The 25,097-nt window shown below is 41.8% G+C and overlaps 3 protein-coding genes across 3 annotated transcripts in view; 1 reads left to right on the top strand and 2 right to left on the bottom strand.

The window, feature by feature from the left end:
• T265_03564 (hypothetical protein) overlaps window positions 1-16,891 on the bottom strand; it is a gene marked incomplete at both ends in the record, with an annotated part of 37,077 nt that extends 20,186 nt beyond the window's left edge. Inside the window, 9 exons of the mRNA XM_009168083.1 lie at window positions 248-319; window positions 4,594-4,776; window positions 5,424-5,549; window positions 8,959-9,189; window positions 11,910-12,026; window positions 12,084-12,155; window positions 12,518-12,626; window positions 15,850-16,241; window positions 16,853-16,891. Coding sequence (XP_009166347.1) covers window positions 248-319; window positions 4,594-4,776; window positions 5,424-5,549; window positions 8,959-9,189; window positions 11,910-12,026; window positions 12,084-12,155; window positions 12,518-12,626; window positions 15,850-16,241; window positions 16,853-16,891 — 1,341 coding nt within the window. The remainder of the gene's footprint in view (window positions 1-247; window positions 320-4,593; window positions 4,777-5,423; window positions 5,550-8,958; window positions 9,190-11,909; window positions 12,027-12,083; window positions 12,156-12,517; window positions 12,627-15,849; window positions 16,242-16,852) is intronic.
• A 43-nt stretch (window positions 16,892-16,934) lies between these two features.
• On the bottom strand, window positions 16,935-21,256 carry T265_13280 (hypothetical protein; the record flags this gene model as incomplete). Its single annotated transcript, XM_009168121.1, has 2 exons — window positions 16,935-17,028; window positions 21,009-21,256. Coding segments are annotated over 2 exons (327 nt in total), but the record flags the coding sequence as incomplete, so codon positions are not given.
• A 3,371-nt stretch (window positions 21,257-24,627) lies between these two features.
• On the top strand, window positions 24,628-25,080 carry T265_03563 (hypothetical protein; the record flags this gene model as incomplete). Its single annotated transcript, XM_009168082.1, has 1 exon — window positions 24,628-25,080. The coding sequence occupies one exon, from the start codon at window positions 24,628-24,630 to the stop codon at window positions 25,078-25,080; it is 453 nt and encodes a 150-aa protein (XP_009166346.1).
• Window positions 25,081-25,097: the final 17 nt, after the last annotated feature.

The raw sequence follows: 25,097 nt of genomic DNA, 5'->3' as shown, positions 1-25,097 counted from the left end.
TGTATGTATGTATGTATGTTTGTATGTATGTATGTATGTATGTATGTATGTATCTGTCTATGCGCGAAGAAATCCGATATATCTATAATCATCTGTATCCATACCATCCTATCCACCTTACTACTATCCAGGAGATGCAACGTTTTAATACCTTACCACACCTTTTCAAGGAAAACAGGACAAGTAACGTTAAAAGATGACCGCAGTAGCTTGACAGAGTTGCAATCTTAATCAATGAATAACTCACCTTCACAACGTCAGTAATAAGAGATAGTTTGAATTCCCAGTCAAGCGTGATAGACTCCTTTTTGATAACGTCCTGTAAACGGTAAAGGAGTTTAAAATTTCACCCAACTGTGGACAGTCATATACGGAACTCTCGTCGAATTAAACTACCTGACAGAAAATTTCATTATGATTAATTACTAGCTACTTAAAACCGAAGCTTTGCCTGCTTGATTCTCCTTAGGTAGCTCTGAGTTATTGGGACAAAGATGCATTCCGACCATCCATGTTTGGTTGATTATCGTGGATTAGTCAATAGACAGTAAGATTAAGTCAGATTTCGGGATCGCTTCTTCCATTTGGATAAGTGATATTGGCGCACAGGTACTGTTATGGTAAGTGATTCCAGCTACCAATCAAGCATTTGTGGTCAACCAATCTTAGCCTGCTAGTGGTTCGCCAGAAGGCTTCTGTGGACTTGCCACACGATTCTTGAACACAGGGTTTCCTATAACCTCCACTTATGTCCGATTACAGTCAGCTATTTTGGTGTCAAAAACTACTGCTAAATTTCCCCGTTTTCCTTTGATTTCTTGGACCATGGAGGTATAGATCAATGGTAAATATGGTCTATGTGGTTATATTTCGTAAATTTTGGATCACTGTTTTTATACTGCAATGTATTACTTGTGCTTAGTTATTAGAATCCCTCTGGCCTGCAAAATAGGACCAAAAGTAAACGGTTAAGGCTGATGTCCTGCTGGGTTTTGCACAAATAAGACCTAATGATTCACAGTCTGTGACAGCTTATGTTTTCACTTTAAACGATCGAACTTCTTGGACTGCACCCACCTTCTGAGCCCCAGGAAGGTCGACTACAGTCGTCGACTTTCAAGGAGTTTTCAGCAAGCCTGAAAGTAGACTGCGATATCTCAAATATCATAACAACTGAAATATAAGAAGGCCTTTGAGTAGCATATTCACTTGAAGAATATCATAAACGAGAGCTTCAGTTGAGTCCTCCGGTAAATGCAAATTATTTGAGAATTCAGTTTCCCGATGCATACAACAATCGAGTTCCACATCTTTGTGAAGAACAGTCTCTTGGATACTCAACTGAATGCAGCTGAATATCCTGTTATGTTGTTTGATATGGACGTTTGTCCGGCGAATGATGCGTTGACACTAAAATTTTCATCCGAATTGAACTTGTTACAACACATCGCCAGTGAAATTCGCACTGGAATTTAAGACGCTGAAATGATGAATCGTCAGTTTAAAACGGCTGCATAGGGTAGACAAGAAGCATTAACCAATGAGTCTACCGGTTATCCAACTGGGTAGTCATTGTTTCTTGATACTATGTTCAACAAACCGTTTTTAGACCAATCACATAAGCACTTCTTTTTAGCCGCCGTATATATTGGTCCATCTCTATCTGTCAAGAGCTGAAGTCTTCAAAAACTCAGTTACTGCCTGAAATTGGCATTTGGTCCCACCGAGTTCCCCCTTTATTTAATCGGCATTTTGTGGTTCATGAAACTGACTTGAGTCAAGCCCTTTTAGTATACGGAATTGATACATGATTTTTCAGTTCAACGAGGAGGGATCACCGGTACCACAATGGCACTGCAGTTATCACGATCAGCCAGCATTTAGTTGAGGGTTTCATCACACGTGCTGGTTCAAAGTTCACTTTTAAAAACCTGCTTCTCAATTCTCTATACTTCAATTTGACTGGTTTACTGCAAGTAGGTGCCAGTTCTTACAAGATAGCCTCCCAGTATTCAACCTAGAACAAAACAAGATTAACTAAACTTCCATATAGCTCCATCAACCAACAGTCTGAAGACACATAAGTCGTAAAAGAACAAATCGCACATGCACATTTGATCGTGATTTTGCAAAATTTTGAGTTTCATTTGTCAACGGAGATGCTCTTAATCCAACTTCATTTTAGTTCCTTCGGCTGGCGTTGGTCTTCAGTTCGGGAGACAACAATTAACATTCTTATCGCTGAAAACAGTTTTATTGGCTTAGCTGTCAAGAGATTAAACTGCTGTCCGTGGAATGTCGCATAAAAATCGCAACCGAATTTAGTTAGCCGGTCAACAAGATGTATTTTTTGTTTCATGGGGCACGTAATCATTCTCTTGCGCGTAAATGAATTTAAAGGGGTTTTGTAGCTGCGATCAACTGGTGCTGAAAATTATTCAGAATTTCGAGTGGTAGTGGGACAACCCCGCTAATTTTGGCCGCCATGGCTACTGGGCGTGGTGAATATCACCTGGGGCAACCGAATAGCTGTAGCAGGAGGCTTTTTACTAAACAAACTTGCGTGACACTTCTTTAACTGATGAATACTTGGGGTGGAGTTTTAAAAGTTTGCGAATTCCAGTGTCCCAACTTTCGAATTGATTTTCCGCCTGTGTTATGCAATTTATTATTCATGTGTATCGAACAGAATATCACATTAACTGTTAGTCTCGGAAACCTAAAGTTTCTTTATTTACGGTTTGGTTGAGATAACAAGTATTCTGCTACATTCTTTGTTAAGTCACCAATGCATTTCTATTACAATCAACAGTTTTTTATTACCCATTATCCGCTATGGCTTAAAATGAAAACATCTTGCTTAACAACAGCATTTTTGAACAACGAACTAATTGGAGGACTCTGGAGGTTATAAATTTGGGCAAAAATAATTTAATGCCTTCAAACTACAGGGATGAATGGACCCCAGCGGCATAGAGATATTATCTGTTGTAAACCACATTCAATGAAAAAATCCGAAAATGGCTCGTAAGTGCATAGTTTGCATCCGTTTGCATCCCACTGCACAACAGAATCTTTTCACACTCTAGCTGGTGTGACAATGCCAACTACGTATTCTCCGTGGATTTTTGGTGCACAAAGTCATTCATATTCGAAACTTTTCAAAATGCTATGATCAGGAATTGCACAGTTTCTTTGCCGTGTGCTTTGATTGATGACCTCATCCCTGCTTATGGCAGTATTCTTGTTGTGGTACGTATCAGTTGAGGTCGGAGGGCCCTCAGGTATAAGACGGATACGGCATAAACCGAACTGAAACCATTCGCATCACAACTCATAAAAGAAGTATTCCTCCACCCTATGTGCAGCTGATCTACCTGCTTTCGGAACTTTCCGTCGGCTATTTCGTCCACTAGCTACGCACCTATCGTGGATAACAAATTGATGGCTAGGTGTGCTTCAGCGATCCAGTGTTCACAAAATGCCATCTGTGGCGTAAGGCTTCCAAAGTTTCACGTTCAACACGGTACGAAAACCCAAACTAAGTCAGTACCATTCGGTAGCAAAGTCGGGTGAATCAGGGCCTGAGATTGGGATGTCGCTTTTTTGAGCACCACACAGATACATTTTGCTTTATCATGTGTTCTTTAGTCACCTTACTATGACGTATTTAAATAGGAGACGCTTAAGAAACTGGTTTGAAACGGTTAATCTCAGCAGGTGACAGATGCGTTTTTTCTGCGATTCGGGTGGCACGATTTGTGAGTACAGATTACCTAGCGCACCAACCTCGCGAAAACTCCTCATTGGGCCGGTGAATTGAAATAAACAAACGTGTGTGCCTACGTCCGTGTATAAACGTGCGTTCAGGCGTTGGGGTTTGTGCACATTTTTAGCGAACGCCGTAAAGGATGAAAAAATGCAAGCCGGATTGCTGACGGAATAACGGTGAATGAATCAGCGCTATTTTACTGTGGCACAGTCTGATTCAAAATATTTTACCCCAAAATAATTCATCATTCTTTTAAATTCGTATAACATGCGAAAAAATGTAGATTAACAGAATGAAAATGCACTCATATCGTACATTTATGCAAACGTTTGGTGTCTAAATTACGCTGTCCTCCGAAAATTTAACAAGCTGAACACGTTTGGAGACCGTTTTTTAAATCAACGAGCCACCCATTCACAGCAAATCATGTCACCTTTAGTTTGGATGTACTTTGACGACTGTGTAACATGCAGAAGTGTCGAGTTGATTGGGAAATTGACAGCTATGCTCTTTTGCACACCGATGAAATGAAACACATACCCTGAATTCATAGCAGTCGGGTGATGGTTTTGTTTCGTTTCAAAACGCATACTGAGGAGACCACTGAAAACGGTCCAGGATCGCTGATGTTATGCAAAGAGTTTGGTGAAACAAAAGACGAGTACAAACACTTGCTGCGAGAACTTGCAATCAGATTTTACCTGACAGCCGTGAACTTCCTGACTAATAATATATCCGAAAAATGTGAAGGATGAAAGCCCGTTTGGTTGGGAAAAGAATCATTCTAATAAGTTGAGCGGATACAAAGCGGCTGAACTCACCAGTAGGCTCCCTCTGCTACAGTGTTCAAAGACAATGCACAGTGAGCTGATATCTACGTAGCAGCCAATCATCTGATTAATGTTTTCATGACGGATCTCCCGAAGTGTCCGAACCGTGTCCAAAAATTTTCCTTTCAAAGTTGCATTCTCCAAGTTGAGACGTTTTACGTAGACAAGACCGTTCTTAAACGAGAGAAAAGTTTTCCAAATTGATAACCGTATTTCGTGAACAGGAAAATGTAGCAAAGTAGTGTTTTGTACTGTGATGATTGGGAAAACACAAAGCGTACATCTTGTCAGACTACACATGAAAGTGAGCAAGGTTGTCAGACTGAGAAAATAGATGAGACCGAAGCTTAAGAAAATGCTTGATATTTTGGAGGTCGACATTTTTTGTGCCTCTATCCCACAGTCTGAACCTTTGTTGGGACAAATTAACTTAAGACCCTAAGCTTCTCCCACATTAGTTTTCCATGAAATATAATTTTTGAATTCCAACTTAAAAAATAAGTAAGTCTGTTCACAGCCACTTTTCCGAACATGATTCCTAAACCACTTTTAAAAATCTACACACCATCAAACTTTAAGCTATCCAAATACAGATTTCGTGCCTGTTTACTCTATCTCTGTATTTAAATAAAACATTGTATTTGGGGAAATTCTCGGAAGGCAAAACTAGACTTCTGTTTATTGTTAGAATCCACTTTATTAAAAATTTCAACTCCGAAATACTGTGCGGTTCAGATGTGAGAATCCCAGATGCTATATGGTTGAAAACGCTAAGCGCACATGTTTGTATCAACAGCATTGAAAGCTGAGCTGATATCTACGTAGCAGCCAATCATCTGATTAATGTTTTCATGACGGATCTCCCGAAGTGTCCGAACCGTGTCCAAAAATTTTCCTTTCAAAGTTGCATTCTCCAAGTTGAGACGTTTTACGTAGACAAGACCGTTCTTAAACGAGAGAAAAGTTTTCCAAATTGATAACCGTATTTCGTGAACAGGAAAATGTAGCAAAGTAGTGTTTTGTACTGTGATGATTGGGAAAACACAAAGCGTACATCTTGTCAGACTACACATGAAAGTGAGCAAGGTTGTCAGACTGAGAAAATAGATGAGACCGAAGCTTAAGAAAATGCTTGATATTTTGGAGGTCGACATTTTTTGTGCCTCTATCCCACAGTCTGAACCTTTGTTGGGACAAATTAACTTAAGACCCTAAGCTTCTCCCACATTAGTTTTCCATGAAATATAATTTTTGAATTCCAACTTAAAAAATAAGTAAGTCTGTTCACAGCCACTTTTCCGAACATGATTCCTAAACCACTTTTAAAAATCTACACACCATCAAACTTTAAGCTATCCAAATACAGATTTCGTGCCTGTTTACTCTATCTCTGTATTTAAATAAAACATTGTATTTGGGGAAATTCTCGGAAGGCAAAACTAGACTTCTGTTTATTGTTAGAATCCACTTTATTAAAAATTTCAACTCCGAAATACTGTGCGGTTCAGATGTGAGAATCCCAGATGCTATATGGTTGAAAACGCTAAGCGCACATGTTTGTATCAACAGCCATTGAAAGCTACATAAAGTGAGACCCTACTGTCACATTTGGCAACTCCCTGTGATTCTAGAGCTATGTATTCTACACCGCGATGAACTTTCGATTGTGTGGGCCTACACCATATCATCTGTTGTCAGTCAAACCTATTCCCACTATCACGCATGTTCAAACCATTCACGCTGTCAACCTACTGATGGCTTCCACCCCACACACACAGTCCCAACGATGCTCGCCAGGCTGTTCTTTGACCTGACAAAGAAACCTTGGCTGCCTCTCACCGTTTCAGCTGGGTTTTAGTTTCTGTGTCCTCGTTTATGATCACTATACGCAACAAAGAATCGCTGATTCATGCTTCAGCGACTTATTTGTCACCTACTTCAACTGCATAGCTTGGTTCAACTCCAGAACACGCTAAGAACGATTCGGTTAGACGAACAACTTGCCTATGATCTTCCGGCCACAGTTAATTCCGTAATTACAATGGATCACGAACGGTCTAATCGCTTTGTGAAATTATGCTTGATAAGACATCCTATTTATAGTTGTGCTGAGAACTCTTCAAAAATTCACTACCGGTTCCGCGCTACTTGAGGCCCATGAGCTGGACACAGAACTCAGGTTCCATCATTCTTAAGTTATACTTGTAAACCGAAATTCACGCAAGTGATGAAATGCAGTCGACCGCAAAGTACTTCAGTGTTAACAGGAGACCCAAATGAGGAGTCCCATGAACAAGAAATACATTTTATTCTCTAAAACTTACCTGGCAATGATCTTAGGCTGGGAACAAAAAGGTGAACTAAACCTATAGCGCTCTTTGAACCTGAGTTTCCTTAATTTCTTTACTCACCAGATGTTGCTCAAAGTACAAAGTTTGTTAGTTTTTACATGTCTAGTTTTTTTCACATCCAGCGTAGAACCAAAAACAGAAGGCACCTTTCAATTTTTACTAATATAGAATGCCCTATATTTGGGGGTATATGGTAAAACAACGTATATCACGCATTGAATGTTACATTTTTTCTCATGAAGAGAGGATAAGGAGAGCTACGGAGTGACCCAATACATTTTGTGGGCACCCCATTACCTGTTGTACTCTGATTAACAGTATTTGGGGTAACGACAGCATTATACCATCTAGAAAGATAATATACAAGACCTGCTTCAGGGATAAAGCTTGATGATGAACCCAAGGCACGTGTGACTGATACTGAACCCTTATGTTGCGGGCTACTCAGTAGTGTCCTAGATAGTGCTCAGAGAACGGAGCCAATCCTTCCAATCTATGCAAGTTTCACTGCAAATTCAAGCGAAGCGACACATGGAGACTGCGGCAGAGTAGTGAAAAGAACCTTTGGGTTCACTCTGAAACATACTATCTCTGGTAGCATTTTACACTTCACTGCTGATATAAGCCGGTTGTTGCACTCGACAGAGTAAACCTCTTTTTAGGGAACAGTGTGATTTCATGAAAGGCTGTGCCTGTTTTGAAACTATGGGGAGTAGACATAAACGAATTGACTTGTTTAAAAGTGTATTTTCCAAGAAGCTGGTTTGATATACCTAACTCTCTTCCAATCGGAAGTCGTTTCTTCATGCTCCCACTTATAAATGATGGGACATCAACTGAAATTTAAGACAGTGGCCACTGCATATGACTTCATGATGGACCGCCCTTTGTTCGGTCTTGTTCGGACTTTGAATCCTGGTAATATCCAGGAAAGCTAAACTGCCAGTTGAAGCTACTCGCAGGTTAGTGTGAATAGTATTCATGATGACAAAATGCAAACTAAATTTGTGGCCATAAGTGGGAATCAAAACATCGTTTTGCATACCACCTGTAAAAATAATTAATTGAGGTGCTATACTGAGTTTCTGTACCTTATCCCCTCAATTGCCTTCCAAATGACGCTTGCATAACATAGTCCGCGATAAATGAGCATAACTGAATAAACTTTTGGGCGTCGACGAACAGCATCGACTCCCTGACTTGCTGGTTTGCTCCATAAAATCTTCCCGGGTATTTCTGTGCAAGAGAAGATATTAGTACCTAAAAACTTCACAAACAAATGTGTGGCTATCGGAATATATTCTGTCAATTTACTTTTCCGTTTCGAGCACGGGTAAGCTCACAGCTACATCACATTCGAGGTTTTCACAAACCTTGAAGAATGCCATCTCCAAGCAAGCAGGCTGTAACAATAAATCCCTGGAATATATTTGGATCGATTGTTCATCTAATTCGAAGATATTTATCCAAGATGCTTTGAGTATCACCTTTGCTTCATTTGTCGAAAGCCGAGCAGCTTCACAATTGGCCTCAGTAACTGAGTAAACTGTGTGTAACTGCACATTTTTGTTCGTTTGATCAGCATTGTGTGTCTACTAGTCACGATAAAAGGATAATTCATTCTACCGATGTTTTAAATTCACTGATTGTTTGTTGCCATTCGATCCGCCTTTTAGCTGTCCCATGTTGTCCGTTACAACCGGAACCTCCTTGTTTAGTCCGGTAATATTGCTCCTTGCAATGTCATCATATTTTCAAAGTGGCCTGTGGCTTTCAACAGGCTTTCGCGAGCTTTCCTTCGCGATTACGTCGGAATTCAAGGCCCAGCTGTATTGACACACCCGGCTCCGCACTAGCATACTCGGGCGTTCAGTGCTTTAGCCACCGTTAACACGCAAAAACCATTTGGTTAACTGAAGGCTAATTCACTCAGGGGCATGAATAAGGGGAATTACATGACCTAAAGCCATTGCAACATTTCAGTTGCTAAAAGGCTAAAACTTACGTTGTACCGAGCAGCATTTGTGTCACTTATTCCGTCTCCACTGATCACTGATGCCAGAGATTTGCTGGGATCCTCCACCTGGAGTCCATTTCGACTAGGAATGCTCGCATTAGGCTTCAGCTCAGTGCTCAAAGTCGGAAAACGCAAGTCGGGATTACTCTGTGTTTGGGTTTTTAAATAGAATATGGGAACAAAGGAGACAGTAATAGTAAAATATATCCGCTTCTCAGGCTACAGAAAAGGACCTGAATTTTATGGATGAGCGGAAACATGTGGGACGACCATCTGGTCAGCGGTTTCGTGCTGTTTGTAACAGCTATATAAAATGACTATCAGCCATGTAGTTCTTTGAGCAACTATCCTGAGCTCTTAAACAATAGCTGGGTGTAAGGCCAGTCTACACTTTTCTGCTGAGTCCCAACAAAACAAAATTGGGTGTTCAACCACGTGAAAAAGTCGGGAGATATTTAAGATCTGTAATAGACCACTTAGGGCAAGGTAATTGGTAGGTATCCGTTATATCCATAACAGTGCGATTCAACCGCGACTCTACGGATTGCCAAAAATTCACAAGTTTAGATGTCCCGATAAGGCCATCGGGACATTGGTATAGGCTCGCCGCCGCATGAACTGGCCAGATTCTTAGCGGGTATACTAAAACCGCTCACGGGGAAATCAAGCACCTTCCTTAGGAATTCGTACGACTTTGCCAGCAAGGTCGCAGGGCTTCCTTCGGAAATGGACTAAGTCCTCATGAGTTTTGACGTAACCTCAATGTACACAAACATCCCTAGGACAGGTGCTCTGGAGGTAACTAAGGGGTTGTTACTGGCAGACACGACAATCGGGGGACGGACACAGCTCTCGGTGGGTGAAATATTTGAGGGTGTAAGAGTGTGCTTGAATCTTGATCAGTTTGTTTTTGACACAACTGTTTACTCACAAGAACAGGGTCTTGCAATGGGATCTCAAATATCCCCAGTTTTAGCTAAAATTTACATGGAGGACTACGAACAAAGAGCTTTGGCCGGATATCATTGTCCGCCCAAAGTTTTTTTGACGTTATGTTGACGACACGTTTGTTGTAATCAAACGAGATAAAGTGAACAGCTTCCACGATTATCTCAATAGTTTAAACCCCCACATTAAGTTTAGCATGGAAATAGAGTCCATCTCGGGCATATTACCCTTTCTGGACTGCATAGCACATAAGATTGGTGGGCAATTGAAAACGACTATCTACCAGAAACCAACAGACACGGGAACCGTCTTAGGCTATTCATCAGCATACCCAAAGTCCGTGTACGCTATTGTCTCATCGATGTTTCATCGAGTCAGAGCGCTGTGCACAGAAGTGATCGACCGAACGGCAGCTCAAATCGAGATTGCCAACAAACTTCAAGAAATAGGATACCCAGTGAGTTTGATTAAGCGTCAACTAGGAAAGATATTGGCTCCAGTATCTAGACCCAGTAAAGAATGGATTGGCACAGCAGTCATTCCATGTAAAGCAGGAACATCGGAGGTTATTCGAAGATTGTTGAACTTAGCCAACATTCGAGTAGCTTTTCAGAAGGGAAAAACGCTACGCTCAGTTTTGGTGCAATTGAAGGATCTCTTGCCGGTTGGAAGGACTAAGGACTGTATGTATAAAACTAACTGAAACGATTATGCTAAGGTTTATATAGGACAAACTGCCAGGGAATTGCACACCAGAATTAGTGAGCATAAAAGAAGGATTAACAACCCACCAAGGAATGCAGAAGAATGCCAAACGCGGACTGCGATTCACACAGTAGCTGATAGCTGAGGCGGTGGAAATTACTAAGCATCACAGCGTGAATAGAATCGAGGGTGTGGAGCTGGCGAGCGTATGGAAAGCTGTCTTAGATAAGCCGAGTCGACACGTGACAGTGTGCTGTCAATCCACGTAGGATCATTGGAAAAAACCGGGGAGTGGGGGTTGGAAATCCCAGCCCGAACAAAGGTCACAGCATCCCTCTTACACAACTATCTTAGCCCCAGCTCACCCACACAGACGGACAGAAGGTTCAAACGACGTTCAAGAGGGACCATCAAATGAACCGAACCAGAAGAACTAGACCCTAGGCTGGACCCAAACACATGTAGGTTTCCCCACCGACCCAACACTTGTTCAACCACTCTAACAGACTAAAATCCCTCAGCTTGACTTAGCTGATTGGTTCTCCTCCCGCCTTAAATCTCCACCAACCTCGGAACCTAGTCAATCGGCCTGACGAAGCTTTTGTGTCAAAAGCGAAAAGTTGTCCAACAATAGATCCACCGATTGTCACAAAAGTTTCGAAAGCTGGGCGTTGTTCAACTATCTAGTTATGATAACCGCAGGACTAAACTTCAGGCCCACGTCATGGTGATTGTCAAGTCTTTTGTGGGAGAATAAGTATTCTGCTAAGGCCTTCAGACTGTTTCTTACTAGCCAGATGATTAGCTGGTTAAATCCAAGCTTCTCCATATAGTTTAGAATACCCAACTCACTGAAAATATCTACAAGTAAAGAAGTATGAATGAGTACAATAATTTCCTGAAGGCTTTCCCATTTAGAACAGCCGCAGATATGCTCATTTGCTTTTTTCTGGAGAACATTCAAGGCCTTAATGGCAGCTTGTTTGAGACAGTTAACCATTCATACAAACAAATATGATTACCAAAGTGTGAAATCAGAGTGACGATGGTGTTAGTCCGCCATGTTCTCTAAAAGCAAGTTGACCCTTTTCCAATTCAAAATAGAAAGCACCTAGGTTTCCAGTAATCTTGCACTTAACTTAGCTTCTTTTCTTTGGTTAGAAGGCATTTCAGTTGGCAAAGGAACCCTAATTATATCAACCTGTCAACAAAATACCTATCCCGCAAAACCCCAAAATTGCAACCAAAAATGCTGCTCAGTGGGTTTCAAGAGTGTGCCACGCTACTTGAGTGGGAAGTCCTGACTGGCGGGTCAATCGATCGTCACAACCAGGACAGTTACTGGGTCGTCGTTCGTTGAGTTGGGCACACCAATCACGCCGCTCAAGTGCGAACACGTTCGCCTGTTCAGACGTGAAAATTCAGATACCTCCAGAGTGTGTTGGTAGAGTAGCGGTTACACGCTCGCCTCGCGTGTCAGATGTCCGGGGTTCAAATCCCGGGACGGCCATTGGATATTCACTGCTGATGAGCTCCAAAAAGAGCGAAACTCGAGTACAGTGCTTTCCTTTCGTGTGGGCTCACCGGAATGATTACGCCAGAACAAGAACACGACCGTTCAAGCGAGAGTGGTGTGACTATGGATAGGGTTTCTTACCTGGACGTGTGTTGGACACCGCGCGTTGATGCCACCAAAATATTCATCTTGCCAAGCGTGTAAACTAGTGGGAACATGTTCAATTTGTAACAAGTTTGACGACATCCTGAAGGAACGAGCTGGGAAGTGACATGTTAACCACAGATTCCTATGCTGTTCATATGGTGGGATTGGGAGATTTTCAGAAACAACATAACGGGATAATAATATAGTCGAGGCAAACAATCCTTCACTCACTGGAGCTGTCGGTCGGGGCTCTCTGGCTGTTTTCACAAAGATTAAATCATCCGGATAAAGAATAAGTTTGTTGGGACCCTCTCGATACATCTTTCTTCGACGGTACCAGCTGGTGAGTGAAGTTAATTTAATGGATATAAAATGATTAGTCAAAAACTTAATAGCATGGGTACTTGTTATCGAAAGTGCATTCATAAAAAAACTTTACACAAATTTTCCGTGTTTGGACAGAATAAAAAAACCTCTGTAAAGAAAAACCTTTGGGAATCTGACTGTTTTGGTCTGAGTAATTTTTGTCCATTCGAAGTTTCACGCCGTACCATTTTTGTACATATATCTCTGTTTGCTGTGGCAATTATGCATTTGTGAACGAGTAACCTGTTGAAGGGTAGCATACGTAATTAATTTTTTTCAGGTTTGACGACATTCTCCAGAATGGGTTCAGTGTTGTTGACTTTTCATGAAACCACCCTTTTTGGGAGACAGCCTTTGTGAAATATCTTGCATAATCTAGCGGAGTGATGAACATTTACAAGTAGTCCTCAATGTTCGACCTACAATGCTGATTTGATATTTTTATCAAAGGTTAAAAGCAAAATGTCCGCTACAAGAGAAGGTGATTATACAGTTAGTAAAATGGTTGTTTGTGCCTGATGTACTAATCAAACGAGAGAATAAATAACCGTTTTCCTAGAATATGGTTGAATTTTTCATCCAATTTTTCCAGCCTTACTAGACGAACACTGGTTAGATTCACTTCCCCTACAGCCATCCAAATGGATTATACACCAACAGTTAAAATCCCAGTGATTACAAAACAAATGTATCACACTGAACTGGCGACCACAGAGGGTGGTCTGCCATAATGACAGTTATGATACCGGACAGTCCCATTTGTTGCATTAACTGTATGACTAACGGCACTCAATGTAAACGAACGACCCACAATTCTTAGACTCCTTAAAATCCCTTTGGAGACCACATATCAGAATTCTTCACCATCCAAATTCAACACCTAGTTCCGGCGCATTAAATTCACTCGCGCCTCACTGCAAAGTAAACAAAGTGTGGGGTAGTTGAAAAACGTTCGCCAGCCCACCATCGGTTTTGCTATTCTTGGGGCTCATCAGTTGGGCGTAGTCTCCGAGTTTCCGTCTACCTTATGTTCTAAACGAAGTGACTTCTTTACGATGTGCTTATTAGTATGCATGGTTTGAGAGTAATGAAAAAGTTTAAAACTGTTGACAAAGGTCCTAGGGGAATGGTACATATATCAGACAAGTTACAGAATGATCTATGGAAAGCTGTCAACATTCGAATATTTACCGTGATAGAAAGAATGCGATCAGGGCAAACACGACCCCAGCCGTGATGATGGACATAAATATCAGAGCCATCACGATTCCGTTATCTAGAAGGGGAAAAACAGCAGCTGCATAGCGTCAGACAATAATTGAATTATGCAGAGTACAAAACTGGAGGGTCATTTTTTTGGCCCACTAGGCGTTTTACGACCCATACCGAGTTAGCAATAAAAATTTGCCTACGTTGATAGAAAGTTTGTCTTAGTTCGAAAATGAAGATTCTTTCAACAACTACAAGAAAAACTAAGCTCTCCTGCTCTCGCCGAAGGGAGTAACGACAATCAAGCACAGAGTTACGTCCGGTTTGCCTATGGAGAATCTGGTCACACTGAACCAAGTTTAATTATGAACCAAATTCGGAAAATCACCTTTTGGTGATCTACTTTGATGACCGTTTAAATAAACCATTGTTAAATCGTTCCATGAAGTAAGGCGAGTGTGCACACGTCATTGCAGAATTCATACAAATAAAAAGTTTATTGAAGAACTATTCGTCCTTGGAAAAAAACATCTTTAATATAAATCCGATACTCGTCTGTTTGTCGTCTGGCTCTGAACAATTGCAGGAGTCTGGAAGCGTGGGTTTGAAGGTTCTTATCGAATCTCACTTAACTTTAAGAATTTCTGAGAGTATAAACAATGCAGAGCAGTATCAGGACTGACATAAACTTATTAGGCATCTCTGATGACTTCTTACCGTGTTCTCTATATCAGAATCCCGTTCAGCACACAAAAATAATGGAATGGCCTGTGTTTATACGATGCTTTGTCCACAGAATATCAGTTTTTCTCAGCTGAGGTTTTGTTTTGTTTTCGACAGATCAGGAGATCTTTGATCGTCAAGCCTAATGTCTTGATTTAATGGTGAGGAATATTGAATGTCTTGACGTTTTCGATACTTGCCCTTGATCACAAAGAATACATTGGCAATTTTACATTCATTTATACTTTTATATTTGCTACTGCCTCCCTTATTATCCACGGCAGTTAAATCCATTTTCCACACAACCTTACTATTTTGGAAACTGTGCCACAAATTGAATATACTTCGCTATGATTTACAGCGCTGCCTCGGTGGTATTGCACCTCAATTCGAGGTAGGCAGTCAAGTCTACACAACTAGAAAACTATGAATCCCAAGGTAATCATGTCCCATCTTGTTGACAAGCAAATCTACTTTGCACGAAGTGTACACTATTTTCAGAACGAAGTAAGGATGTGCCGAGACTTCGCTGAATGTGTTACTGTGGTTGTGCTGATTACCAGGCCATCACGCGTGGCCTGGGGGACGTACAACCGCTTTGCAAATTAGATAATTTAAGTTTACTTGACAGTCCCTGGACGCCAACACAAATGGTCTGTATGAAGAGGCCGTGACAGTTTCTGTTTATCAGTTGAACGAGAAGAAAATTCAAGTAGTGCGGTACAAATGAAAGTTTCGTCACATGCTCCCAAAATCTGAAAACTCCCAGAAAAAGCTCCTTCCATCTGGCCTCGTGAAACGAACCCCTCAGTCATTTGGACGGAAAATATACTAACACGAAGAAAAAATTCCTTCTCCTTCCTTCCTTTTCCCTTACTAATTGGAAACTCTGCTGAGGTTCGGACTAAGTCTTTTAGTTCCGTCATTTTAATTTGCAAACGTGTTTGCCTGCACGTTTAATTCGGTCCTCATGTACAAGGTAGGTACTACAAAACCCCCACCTGGCGCGTCACAAAAGGAGGTGATTGGGCTCTTCAGGAGTTTTGACCAGATAATATAGGAAAGGGAATATGTTAGTGCCCTGATTATCAGTCCTTTGAAACCTGGCCAGTTTGTATTAAGATAATTCAGTTGAAAACTATAATGAACAGGAGATTCTACTGAGATTCTACCGATCCTTCCGCAGGTAAATGTACATCTGCAGAAAACGATAGCAACCTTTCGGAGTAAGGTTATTAAAACCGGTGAAATTGTTTACTACACACGAACCTGGTTTGCAAGTTGTCGACGGATTCGAGGAATCAGCTCCATTAGACTGTGCAGCAACCAGTTCTATTGGCGGTGGAAGCAGTGGACCTGGCCAAGAAATGACAAGGCTTGACTCGAACTCCCAGGCATCAGTCGTCGAAGAATTAGATAAATGTGCCAAAGTGTAGTCGATTGCTGCACTTGCCAAGTGTGAGTTACTGTCAAAGGCCATCATCACTTTGATGGAATCTGTCACTTGGATACGCAAGGTGGCTCCGTCCAAAGCGGCAAAGAAACCGGCGTTTGTACTATGTTCATCCATCTTGGCTCGGAGTATTGCAGTTTTCAAGACGAAACCAACAACCAAATTGAGCGCCAGATATCGCCTGTGCGCTATGGGAGTTGATTTCTGAATTTGGAATTGTGGTGAGATATTTGTATTCATGTAGCAATGTAAGAGTTTACAAAAGATGAGGGATGAATGAATAGCATACGAACACATATCACTTTTCTGACAGACTATGATATAATATCTTTAATTGCCTAAAACTTTGACCGCCACTTGTATTCTGTGGCACTTCACTCCATAACACCAGGCCTCGGAGCATATGGGCCAGATCACTACAGCACAGGAGACTTGGTTTATTCGAAGTAGCAAGCGATGATGCAAAAACCAATTCGTTGAATTATGCGGCCGTTGGTTTTTAACTCGCATATTATTATTGTTTCTCCACTTGTTATTTTGCGTGTTCCTTTGTAAAATCACAAATGCTATATCTTTTTAGGGATACTTTCGGCATTGAAATTTTGGAAGCAGCAGAATGAACGGAAAATGTAGATATAGAAACTCAGAATTGATACCGCAGACTACCCTAGAAAGGGAACCGGGTGAAGGATTTTGGAGATTAGAGCTTTCTCTAAAGTAGCAAAAACAAAAGAAGCCGTTTGTCATATCATCCGACAAATGCTTTTATCATCAAAGGCAGAACCTATCCTGTCCTTTCGGCCCAACAGTGTCACCACGTGAGCCGCACTCAGTCGGTCTGTGCAACTTCGCATTGAATATCAGCTTGCCGGCACGCAGTAGGCCTTGCCCTTGTTTAAAGTCCGACATGGATGTTACGCTGCCGATTAACTTCTATTGCTTGGTGTGAGGCGTCAAGCAAGAATTCGAGTTCAACCTTCTGAGTGAACAGCTGACCTGCACATAGAAAGAGCATTTGTAAATTTACTATACATGTGAGTGTTTTTCTGTACACTCACCCAGTAGTACCATGTTGGAACCGTCGAACATGTGCGGCAATGTCAATCTCCTAAACCACATTTCACCACCTCATTTGAAGTATAGCGTGTCGGGTAAACTGACAGCACACTGATGGTAAGCACAACTGACCAGAAATCATCGGGACTGCATGAATAGAATGCACGCAACAGTAACAGGAGAATCCTTTCTTCAGGTTAGTTTTGTTAGTGTATTTTGGGATGAAATGGACATTCAAAGTTAAATCAAGGAACTCAGGCCAGTTCAGTAATCATCACTAGGGTGAGTGCCGACAAGCATAACAGTCGCAGTCAACACGAAAGGCACCGACCAATCACGTCATCACTTTGAATTATACAGACCGAGCCAAGTAAATTGTGATCTTCCTGGCGGCAGAATTTCATTTTTTGAAGGGACAAAATGCAACTAAATCAACTGTTCCTTTCAATATTTTGAATAAAGTCGATGAAGAAGAACAAGGCCATCACCGTACCGAATACCAACCGGAAGAGGCTCTACTCCATGAGTCATTTGAAACATTTGATCCCGCACTCCCAGGGTCTCACTAACAGAATATCTCTGTGGATTTCCAAGCCGGGTGTATGTGATTTCATTTCCAGAACAGGGTCTGAGCTAAGTCACTACTGATGTACTCTTCAAGTCACAACCCTGGACCGGTTAATTAGAAATAAAAACTGCCACACCACTCTACTTATTTTTATGTTGCCATCAAAAGTTAGCATGAAGTTGTCAACTGATCACGCAGCCAGTATGTCCGGGCTGCGATTAGCAGTGATCTGCTAGTGCTGGTGCTCACATATGGGCCATTTTTTGGTCTCTGAACAAAAACCCTATAAAATTATCCACAGACTTGCTGCAGTTAGAACAAGTGCAAAAGATAGAAAAGCCTACTCTTTTTCATTTGCTGATTTTGCGGCTAAGCTAAAACCAGTTTTCTACAGGACACCGCCCTACACGTACTTTGCGCATGCGTGTTTACTGAATGCAGAACTAGCTTTTATAGTTGAGTTTTCAAGCCCAATCACCCTATTTAATCGGACTATCACCCCGCTACTATGACCGTCTACGCTAGTTCTTCAGTAACTTGATAACACGGAAATTATTCTTTGCATGTAGAGCTCACAAAGTTTAACAGAATGGTCGCACTCGGCCGCAATCCTCCGTATGCCCTGCTGCAAGTGGTTTTGCATTAACCAGTTATAGCTCACTTTGACTGCCAACGTACACATTGCAACCACAAGATGCTGGTTGAATTGCTTAAAAGTGCGCAAACTAAGGACAACAATTTACTTCACATCTCCCCGCCAATCGCGTAGACAGCATCCTCCGAAGCATTCTTATCGTTGTGTGATATACACGACCCAGCGGTTCACAGATTCACAGTTTTGGAGACTGTGGAATTTTTGAGGAAAACAAACTCGCCAAAAGCAACATAGCTCTCCGCCGTACTGACTGTGACAGCATATAAAAGGAAAATTTAGGAAAAACACCCAAAAGCCAAAGAGTGTTGAACAAAGCCTCTTATTCTGTTGGCCTGTCTGCTGAGTGAGTGCGAAATGAATGAAGTAAGAAAACCCCGACCAGACCTTCAACCAGCAGCTTTCATGACTCATGAGTGAGGTGTCGAGACAGTTCAAACGGCTGCTTTTGTGAGAGTAAACGACTTCAGTGACTCTGGAGACTGTAGTGGGTGTTGAGAGAAGCTGTTTCGGAGATCAGATACTCAAGATAGGCAACCGATTTACACATTTTTGATATGATGATTCTACAGGCGGCAAAGTTCCATACCACAGAAGATGTACTGGCATTTTAGACGCACTGCTAGTGCTGTTATGCAGTTCTAAAGCATTCTTTGCCGACGAAACCGACGCATGCCATCGTAATCTGTCGTCGCGGAACCAAAACGTCGCCGGAGCGCGCGCAAGGGGTCAAAAAGCCTGTAGACGACGCGTTGCGCTGCTTTTTGTGGACATCAAGCTTGGCGGTGAGCTTCCGCCAGTATTGGTTGGGAAGTGTATCAACCCACACTATTCTTGAGGTATTGATCACTCTTAAACGAAAGTGAATAATTACTAATCCAGGAACAGCTGGATGCCTGACGCATGGATTCGAGCCTGGCTATCGGAGTTTGAATGGACAGAAGAGAACAATTCTCAGTGTTACCAATTCTGTCTTAACAAGAGCTACAATTACAAGCAATTTCTATCAGAGTTTAGAGGCTGTATGGTCATTACTGTCATGGATAACACACAATCACTGCTAGCAATCCTGTATAATCAAAAACCCTGGAACAACCTGCATCATGTTATCTTCATTAATAAACATCGTAAAGCTGTGTACGCGGACGAAACGGAAAATCCTGTAGGTTTGTGCTATAGAGATTTATTGACAAAATAAGTTTGCACTTTGTCACAGTCTATCAAGAGCTTTTTAACCATAGAGCGTCCATAGGTAGGATGACAGTCATAAAAAATTACCGTATCCCAGTTTGAGGACCGGTACCAATCTCAGAATGTTTACTGCACCAAGAATGAGGAAGATAGCACAAGCAACGACGATAGAGACACCATCAAGTGCCAGGCCTCTCCGCTTTCATTTTGTATCGGAAAACTCAAATCTATGCTTCTGATACCAACATACCAGCGAGGGTAGCAAATTGTCCTGTGGCTATAAATAACATCCTAATTAATTGAAGATGGAAACTACAGCTGTCGAGGAAGCAATCATATCTAAATTTTGCGAGTTTTCGTTCCGTCCCCCGGTCTTAGAAATCCATGTTGCAAGCCTCATAGTGACGGAAGTCATTGTCGTTTTGGAATTTGGAGCAGTCAATCTATGATCCAGTGTTTTTCACTTAGTAAGAAACCTAACGCGATCCTCTAAAATAAGAAAGTGACCCCCAGCAAACAAAAGTCATATTACTTGTAGGATTAGCATAGTCTGTAGGAAAAATAGTTCCATCGAACAATCTCCTCAAGGGAGATAATAACTTTCTAGCAGAATTATGTTTCTTTCATTGTATCCGGAATACTGGAGGCTTCCTTCTGCAGTCTAAATTGTCTGAAAAACGCTACCAAAACTAGCATGTTAGGAAGATAGTCTAAGATACATATGGACCAAAAACTGCCCCAAACGTATAAGCAATCAAAATGACTGTTATCTCTTCGTTATTTACTGAAATACTCTCAGTAGAGTTCCCATTTAGTTGTTCTTTCGAAGTATGTCCCAACAGTTAACCAAACCCTATAAGTTATCACCCGACAGAAATTCATTCTGTTGATTTCCGTCCGGTGTACGGACTGTATTACCCAAAATAGAGTTAGTATCTCGGAGACTATCAACTTCGTAGTCACTGTCCTCCTTGATTGTACAGTAGTAGGTTTTGCCGACAGCTGGTTTCCGAAAGGAACGCCAACATTAAAAAATTCAGTTTCCCATAACGTATTGTGATAAACGATAAATTACAGGGTTAACCATGCAAGACGTAAGGTATTCCATGTTTACTCAGAGTTCCATCTGTTTTGCCTACTTTTTTTTACTTACTCGGGCTGAATGAGATTGAACTGATGTCTTATTAAGTTTTATTGGGGTCGTTGGGCAAAATCGTACTAATCCACCTGGTTCCGTCCTCAGTGTAGTTTATCTGACAAAGCTAGTTTCATTCATTGTTGTAGGCATCGATTTGGGATAGAAATTAACTGATGACAACTCAGGTGAATAGTTTCAAACGACATAAGCTGAGAGCCCGGACAAAGGACCACTCTAGTAGGTAGACTGGTCCTGTGCACCCATCTTTGCCCTGGTTTATTGTTAAAAGGATGGTGACACACTTATGAAGTTTGTCAATAAATGACATATGACACGGCATCTGGGATAAGGTGACAAAGTACTCACTCCACGATCACGAAGTTTAACTGGCACCTGCTGTGGATGCGGAATCAATACCCGTAGATTGTTTTTTATGACATCAGTCAGTGTAGGGGTCCTGGTAACAATGTCTTCCCACACGTTCACGACATCGTCTGCAAACAGATTCGAATCGACCGCCAGATAGAACAAGTTTCGTAGCCTGACCGGGTTTTGCGCTGCCAACAGTAGCAAAAAGTCTGCGACGACCGTTGAACGCATGAACAGTATGCATACTGCAATAAAATGAGTTTGGTAAAAATTCGATCAGTCATGGAATATTTGAAATGGAACGGTTAAAATGTCGCTTGAAATTACCAAATTAGCAGTTGGATACGAGAGACCCCGTTGGGGCACAATCAAGCTCAAGCTGAATTTTTTTATGTAATCAATAAGATCTTCCCGCTTCTGCAGCGAATCTGCACTCTGGTCTTAAGAACAGTCAAGGATCTAAAGTCCAGGTGGCAACGGAGATGCATCCTATAGATATGCTTTAATATTACGAAAGCAAATTCAACTGGCGATGTTCTTGCTTTCATTGGTTTACTTCCAACTAGGGTGGTTGGAACGACCGACTGACGTTTGACAATTGAACTTAGTTTCATAAAACCGATACGGGTTGGATGCCGGGTGTATTCCTACCACATGTTTTGGCCAGCCATTTAACTATCCTCTCCAAAACCAGACTGCAGGTTTTGTAGATCAACTGCAAACAGCCAGCATCTTCTGAAGGACATCATTTCTGCCAGCGAAAGAATTCTTGCAGGTTTGGCAAAGGGTTTAGTACGTAAGGAGTTCTGCAATGCACGTCAGACACACGTACCGGTCTCATTTTGTTTTTATGAGGCATTTAGACGAAGGATTTCACTGTCAAATTGCAGGTCACCTCTAATCGTAGTGGAGCTTTATTTAGCACGTAGGCTTCCTGCGTAATCTTTTGTTGAAAACACCCAACTTGAATTTTCCAGGGGAAAGACAACAATAAACTGCCCGCAAGCCTACGTATACAGGCTAGCAGGAAGATTGTAATGTGCAGCGATCTGATAGACTGATAATGTTCTGCTACAGAAAACTCAGCTGATTCCCCAACAGGTGACGTGTATTTTTAGTGACTGTATGCATCGTTTATTTCAGTTGGTCAACTAAGCCGAGGTACTGTGTTCTTTCTCTTTGCGTCAACTAACCGCCTTTTTGGTAGCCCAAGCATTGAGAACTGTTCCTATAATTCGCTTCACGAGGAAAACTTCGGCATCCTACCCAAGCTCCCAGTCTTAGATAAAATCTGATGAAGTAAATGGAGTCAATTCTTTCTGGAAATAAGCACTCAGTAAAGCGTTGCGAGAATTAATACATGACATGTAACTTAGAAGGCATTAACATGACTAATCAATGCATACACTCGCATCCAGCTTGCCTCCTGAAAAAAGGGACATTACTGAATTTGTGTATGCCATGCATAGCAAATTGAAGAGCAGGTCTGTCTTTGGACTTCAAAATTCAGCATTCCTGACCAGGGACACAAAACATCTTCAAAAAGCTGATCGCCAATACCGTCGTGCAATGGCAGGAGATATCTGCGACGAACGTCATCAAGAACCGAGTAACAAATCATATTCGTCGTGACAAAAAGGAAGTTTTTCCGGCACCGTTGACATATGACATACCATTCTATGCCAAAGACAGAGATGTTATTTTAACTCATTAAGTCATTCGGATTATACAAGCAACCTCTTGGGGACTTTAGCAGTCAGCCAAACAATCTTCTCGTGTGAAAAGATTGTGTGTGCTTAGGTTGGAGTAGAATGAGGTTTACCGGAAACCTGGGGACTGTGCCTATCTGAGGAGGTCCAAGTAGTGCGAAACTGGTCGTGGGCTGTGGAAGATTAGTGTTCTGAGTAGTGTTCTGTCACAAAAACAGAGATATCTCGAGTATCTTACCAAATGAAAAATGAGGTGGCCTTCGCGCATTGTATTCAGTCAAATAATACTATGAACGAGGGATTCGGCTGGGATTCAGTGGAGCCGTCCTGTAAAGCCAATTTAGTTTGCAAATGAGAGTATTTCGTGAGTTTGTGTGCGTGTTCATTCCCCTTTGTTGACATCTGCCGGCTATTTCACAGCAGCTGATGATCTTGCTTACTATGCACTTACTGGTCGTCGCGTTGTGCTGTTCACCTGACGCACGCCATGTCAAACATTCCCACACTCAGCTTCCGTCCAATTGATCTTGATTCTCTACCCGATGGCTGTTGAGGATTCAACAGCACTCTAGTCAGCCAAGCACTCCAGCATCGTAGCAGCGTATAAAACAGGAAGTAGGGAAGTGCCTTGAGCGTGTCTATTACGTGAGTGGAGTAAACTTTCAAAAACCAAGCATTTGCCTTATTTATTTTGTTTGGCTTCACGTTTGTTAAATGTTGATCAAAAATGAGCAATTATCAAAGAGTTCATAAGTACTTGACGTGTAACTATCTTGGTACGTCCCATTGAACTCACAAATAAACTCCGGCCCTTTAGGAGCTACTTCGGAAAAAGCCCGTTGCTAATAATAAACCATATAACTCAGTTTTATTTCCTACGAACGGTAAGTATTGTGAGCCCGCATAATCTAGCTGTCTTGAGTAGAACTGTAAAAATCGTTCGAAATTCAAAAACCATCCTCTGTTTCTAAGAAAGTCCATCTTTAACCAGTATTTTATTTGTCTCTTACGAAATGTCTCAGTCCTATGCTGTTTTTAACGCAAGTTCTGCTGATTTTGATCAGAATTAGGTTACGGGAATGTTACAAGCTTGACCGCAAACGTTTCCTCCGGAGTTGGGAAGACATCGTCGTTGACTGCGCATCAATGTCCGCTTTTCAAATGGTGATAAAACGGTTGCCATCTTGGGGGGGGGAGGGATTAACCAACCTAGATGAATTATCCCCCGTTACAAAATGAATTCAAACCCATGTTCCAGCGTATTAAAATCCTGATGTTATTTTAAGTTGACAAGTAACCATAATTCTCAGTCACAAACACGGTATCTAATGTATCACGAAGCAAACACAAATTCAATCCCAGATAAATGACTTCTGCACCAGCAGGGTAGCACTTTTTGCAATCCTCCGGTCAAAGACTTGAATTTGTCCCTCACTGTATCCTCCCTTCCATGAAATCCTTCCTGCAAGCAACACCATTCGGCGTTTAACGCGGAGGCAAAGAAATCGGATCCGGCTAGTGATTGATAGGTATTCGCGTTTCCATCAGAAACCTATACTGCTGAATTATAGTGGAAGCTGGGTTCTCTTGATACCTACTGATTAATAACCATATTTGTCATATTGCTTTTATACACGTTCTCCAAGGTGAACCGTGAGAACTCTTTGCGGCAACTGGCTGCAAAACTGACAAGTTATTAAAATTAGTTTCCCAAGTTGCTTAGCAACAGTACACCTCCGACCAACATCATGAACGTTAGCTATTAGACCATTTAACTCCTCGTATATGCCCTACCATAAAGCGCCATCGCATTCCCGTAAATCTACCCCCACCAACTAGCAAAATCTTTATCTGTCTTTATCACTTTCACGCATATAATTATGTCCAACTAGGGGGAATCTCGGGCTATGGTGGTTCGAGAGGATAAACCACTCCTCGCTACAGAAGACCATAAACCTTATCTACCTATTGAACGTAAACTACTCTCTGAGGCGGGTAGCCATGTGGTGTTATCTCGAGTGAACGGATCACTTGCTGTTTCAAGATCCCTTATTGATTTCGAGTACAAACAAGTGTATAGCCGCGGAGCTACTGAGAAGCATGTCTCTCCTGAACCGGACGTACGTGTGGTCGAGCGAAAGCCCGATCGCGACCAAGTCCTCGTCCTAGCGTGTGATGGAATTAGGGATGTATTTGAAAACGATGCTCTCGTCACATATGTACTTCAGCGGCCACGGTGCGTCCCCAATTTGGATGAAGTGTGTAAAGAAATCCTGGATACTAGTTTACATAAGGGTAGCGAAGACAACACGTCCGTGCTGTTGATCGCTCTCGACGGTTACCCTACAGTTAACCCCTAAGCGGCATGTAAGAATGG

This window comes from Opisthorchis viverrini (assembly GCF_000715545.1).
Source record: "Opisthorchis viverrini unplaced genomic scaffold opera_v5_52, whole genome shotgun sequence".
NCBI classification, from domain to species: domain Eukaryota; kingdom Metazoa; phylum Platyhelminthes; class Trematoda; order Opisthorchiida; family Opisthorchiidae; genus Opisthorchis; species Opisthorchis viverrini.
The sequence above is the reverse complement of the archived record's forward strand: the minus strand, read 5'-3'. Positions and strand labels throughout refer to the sequence as shown.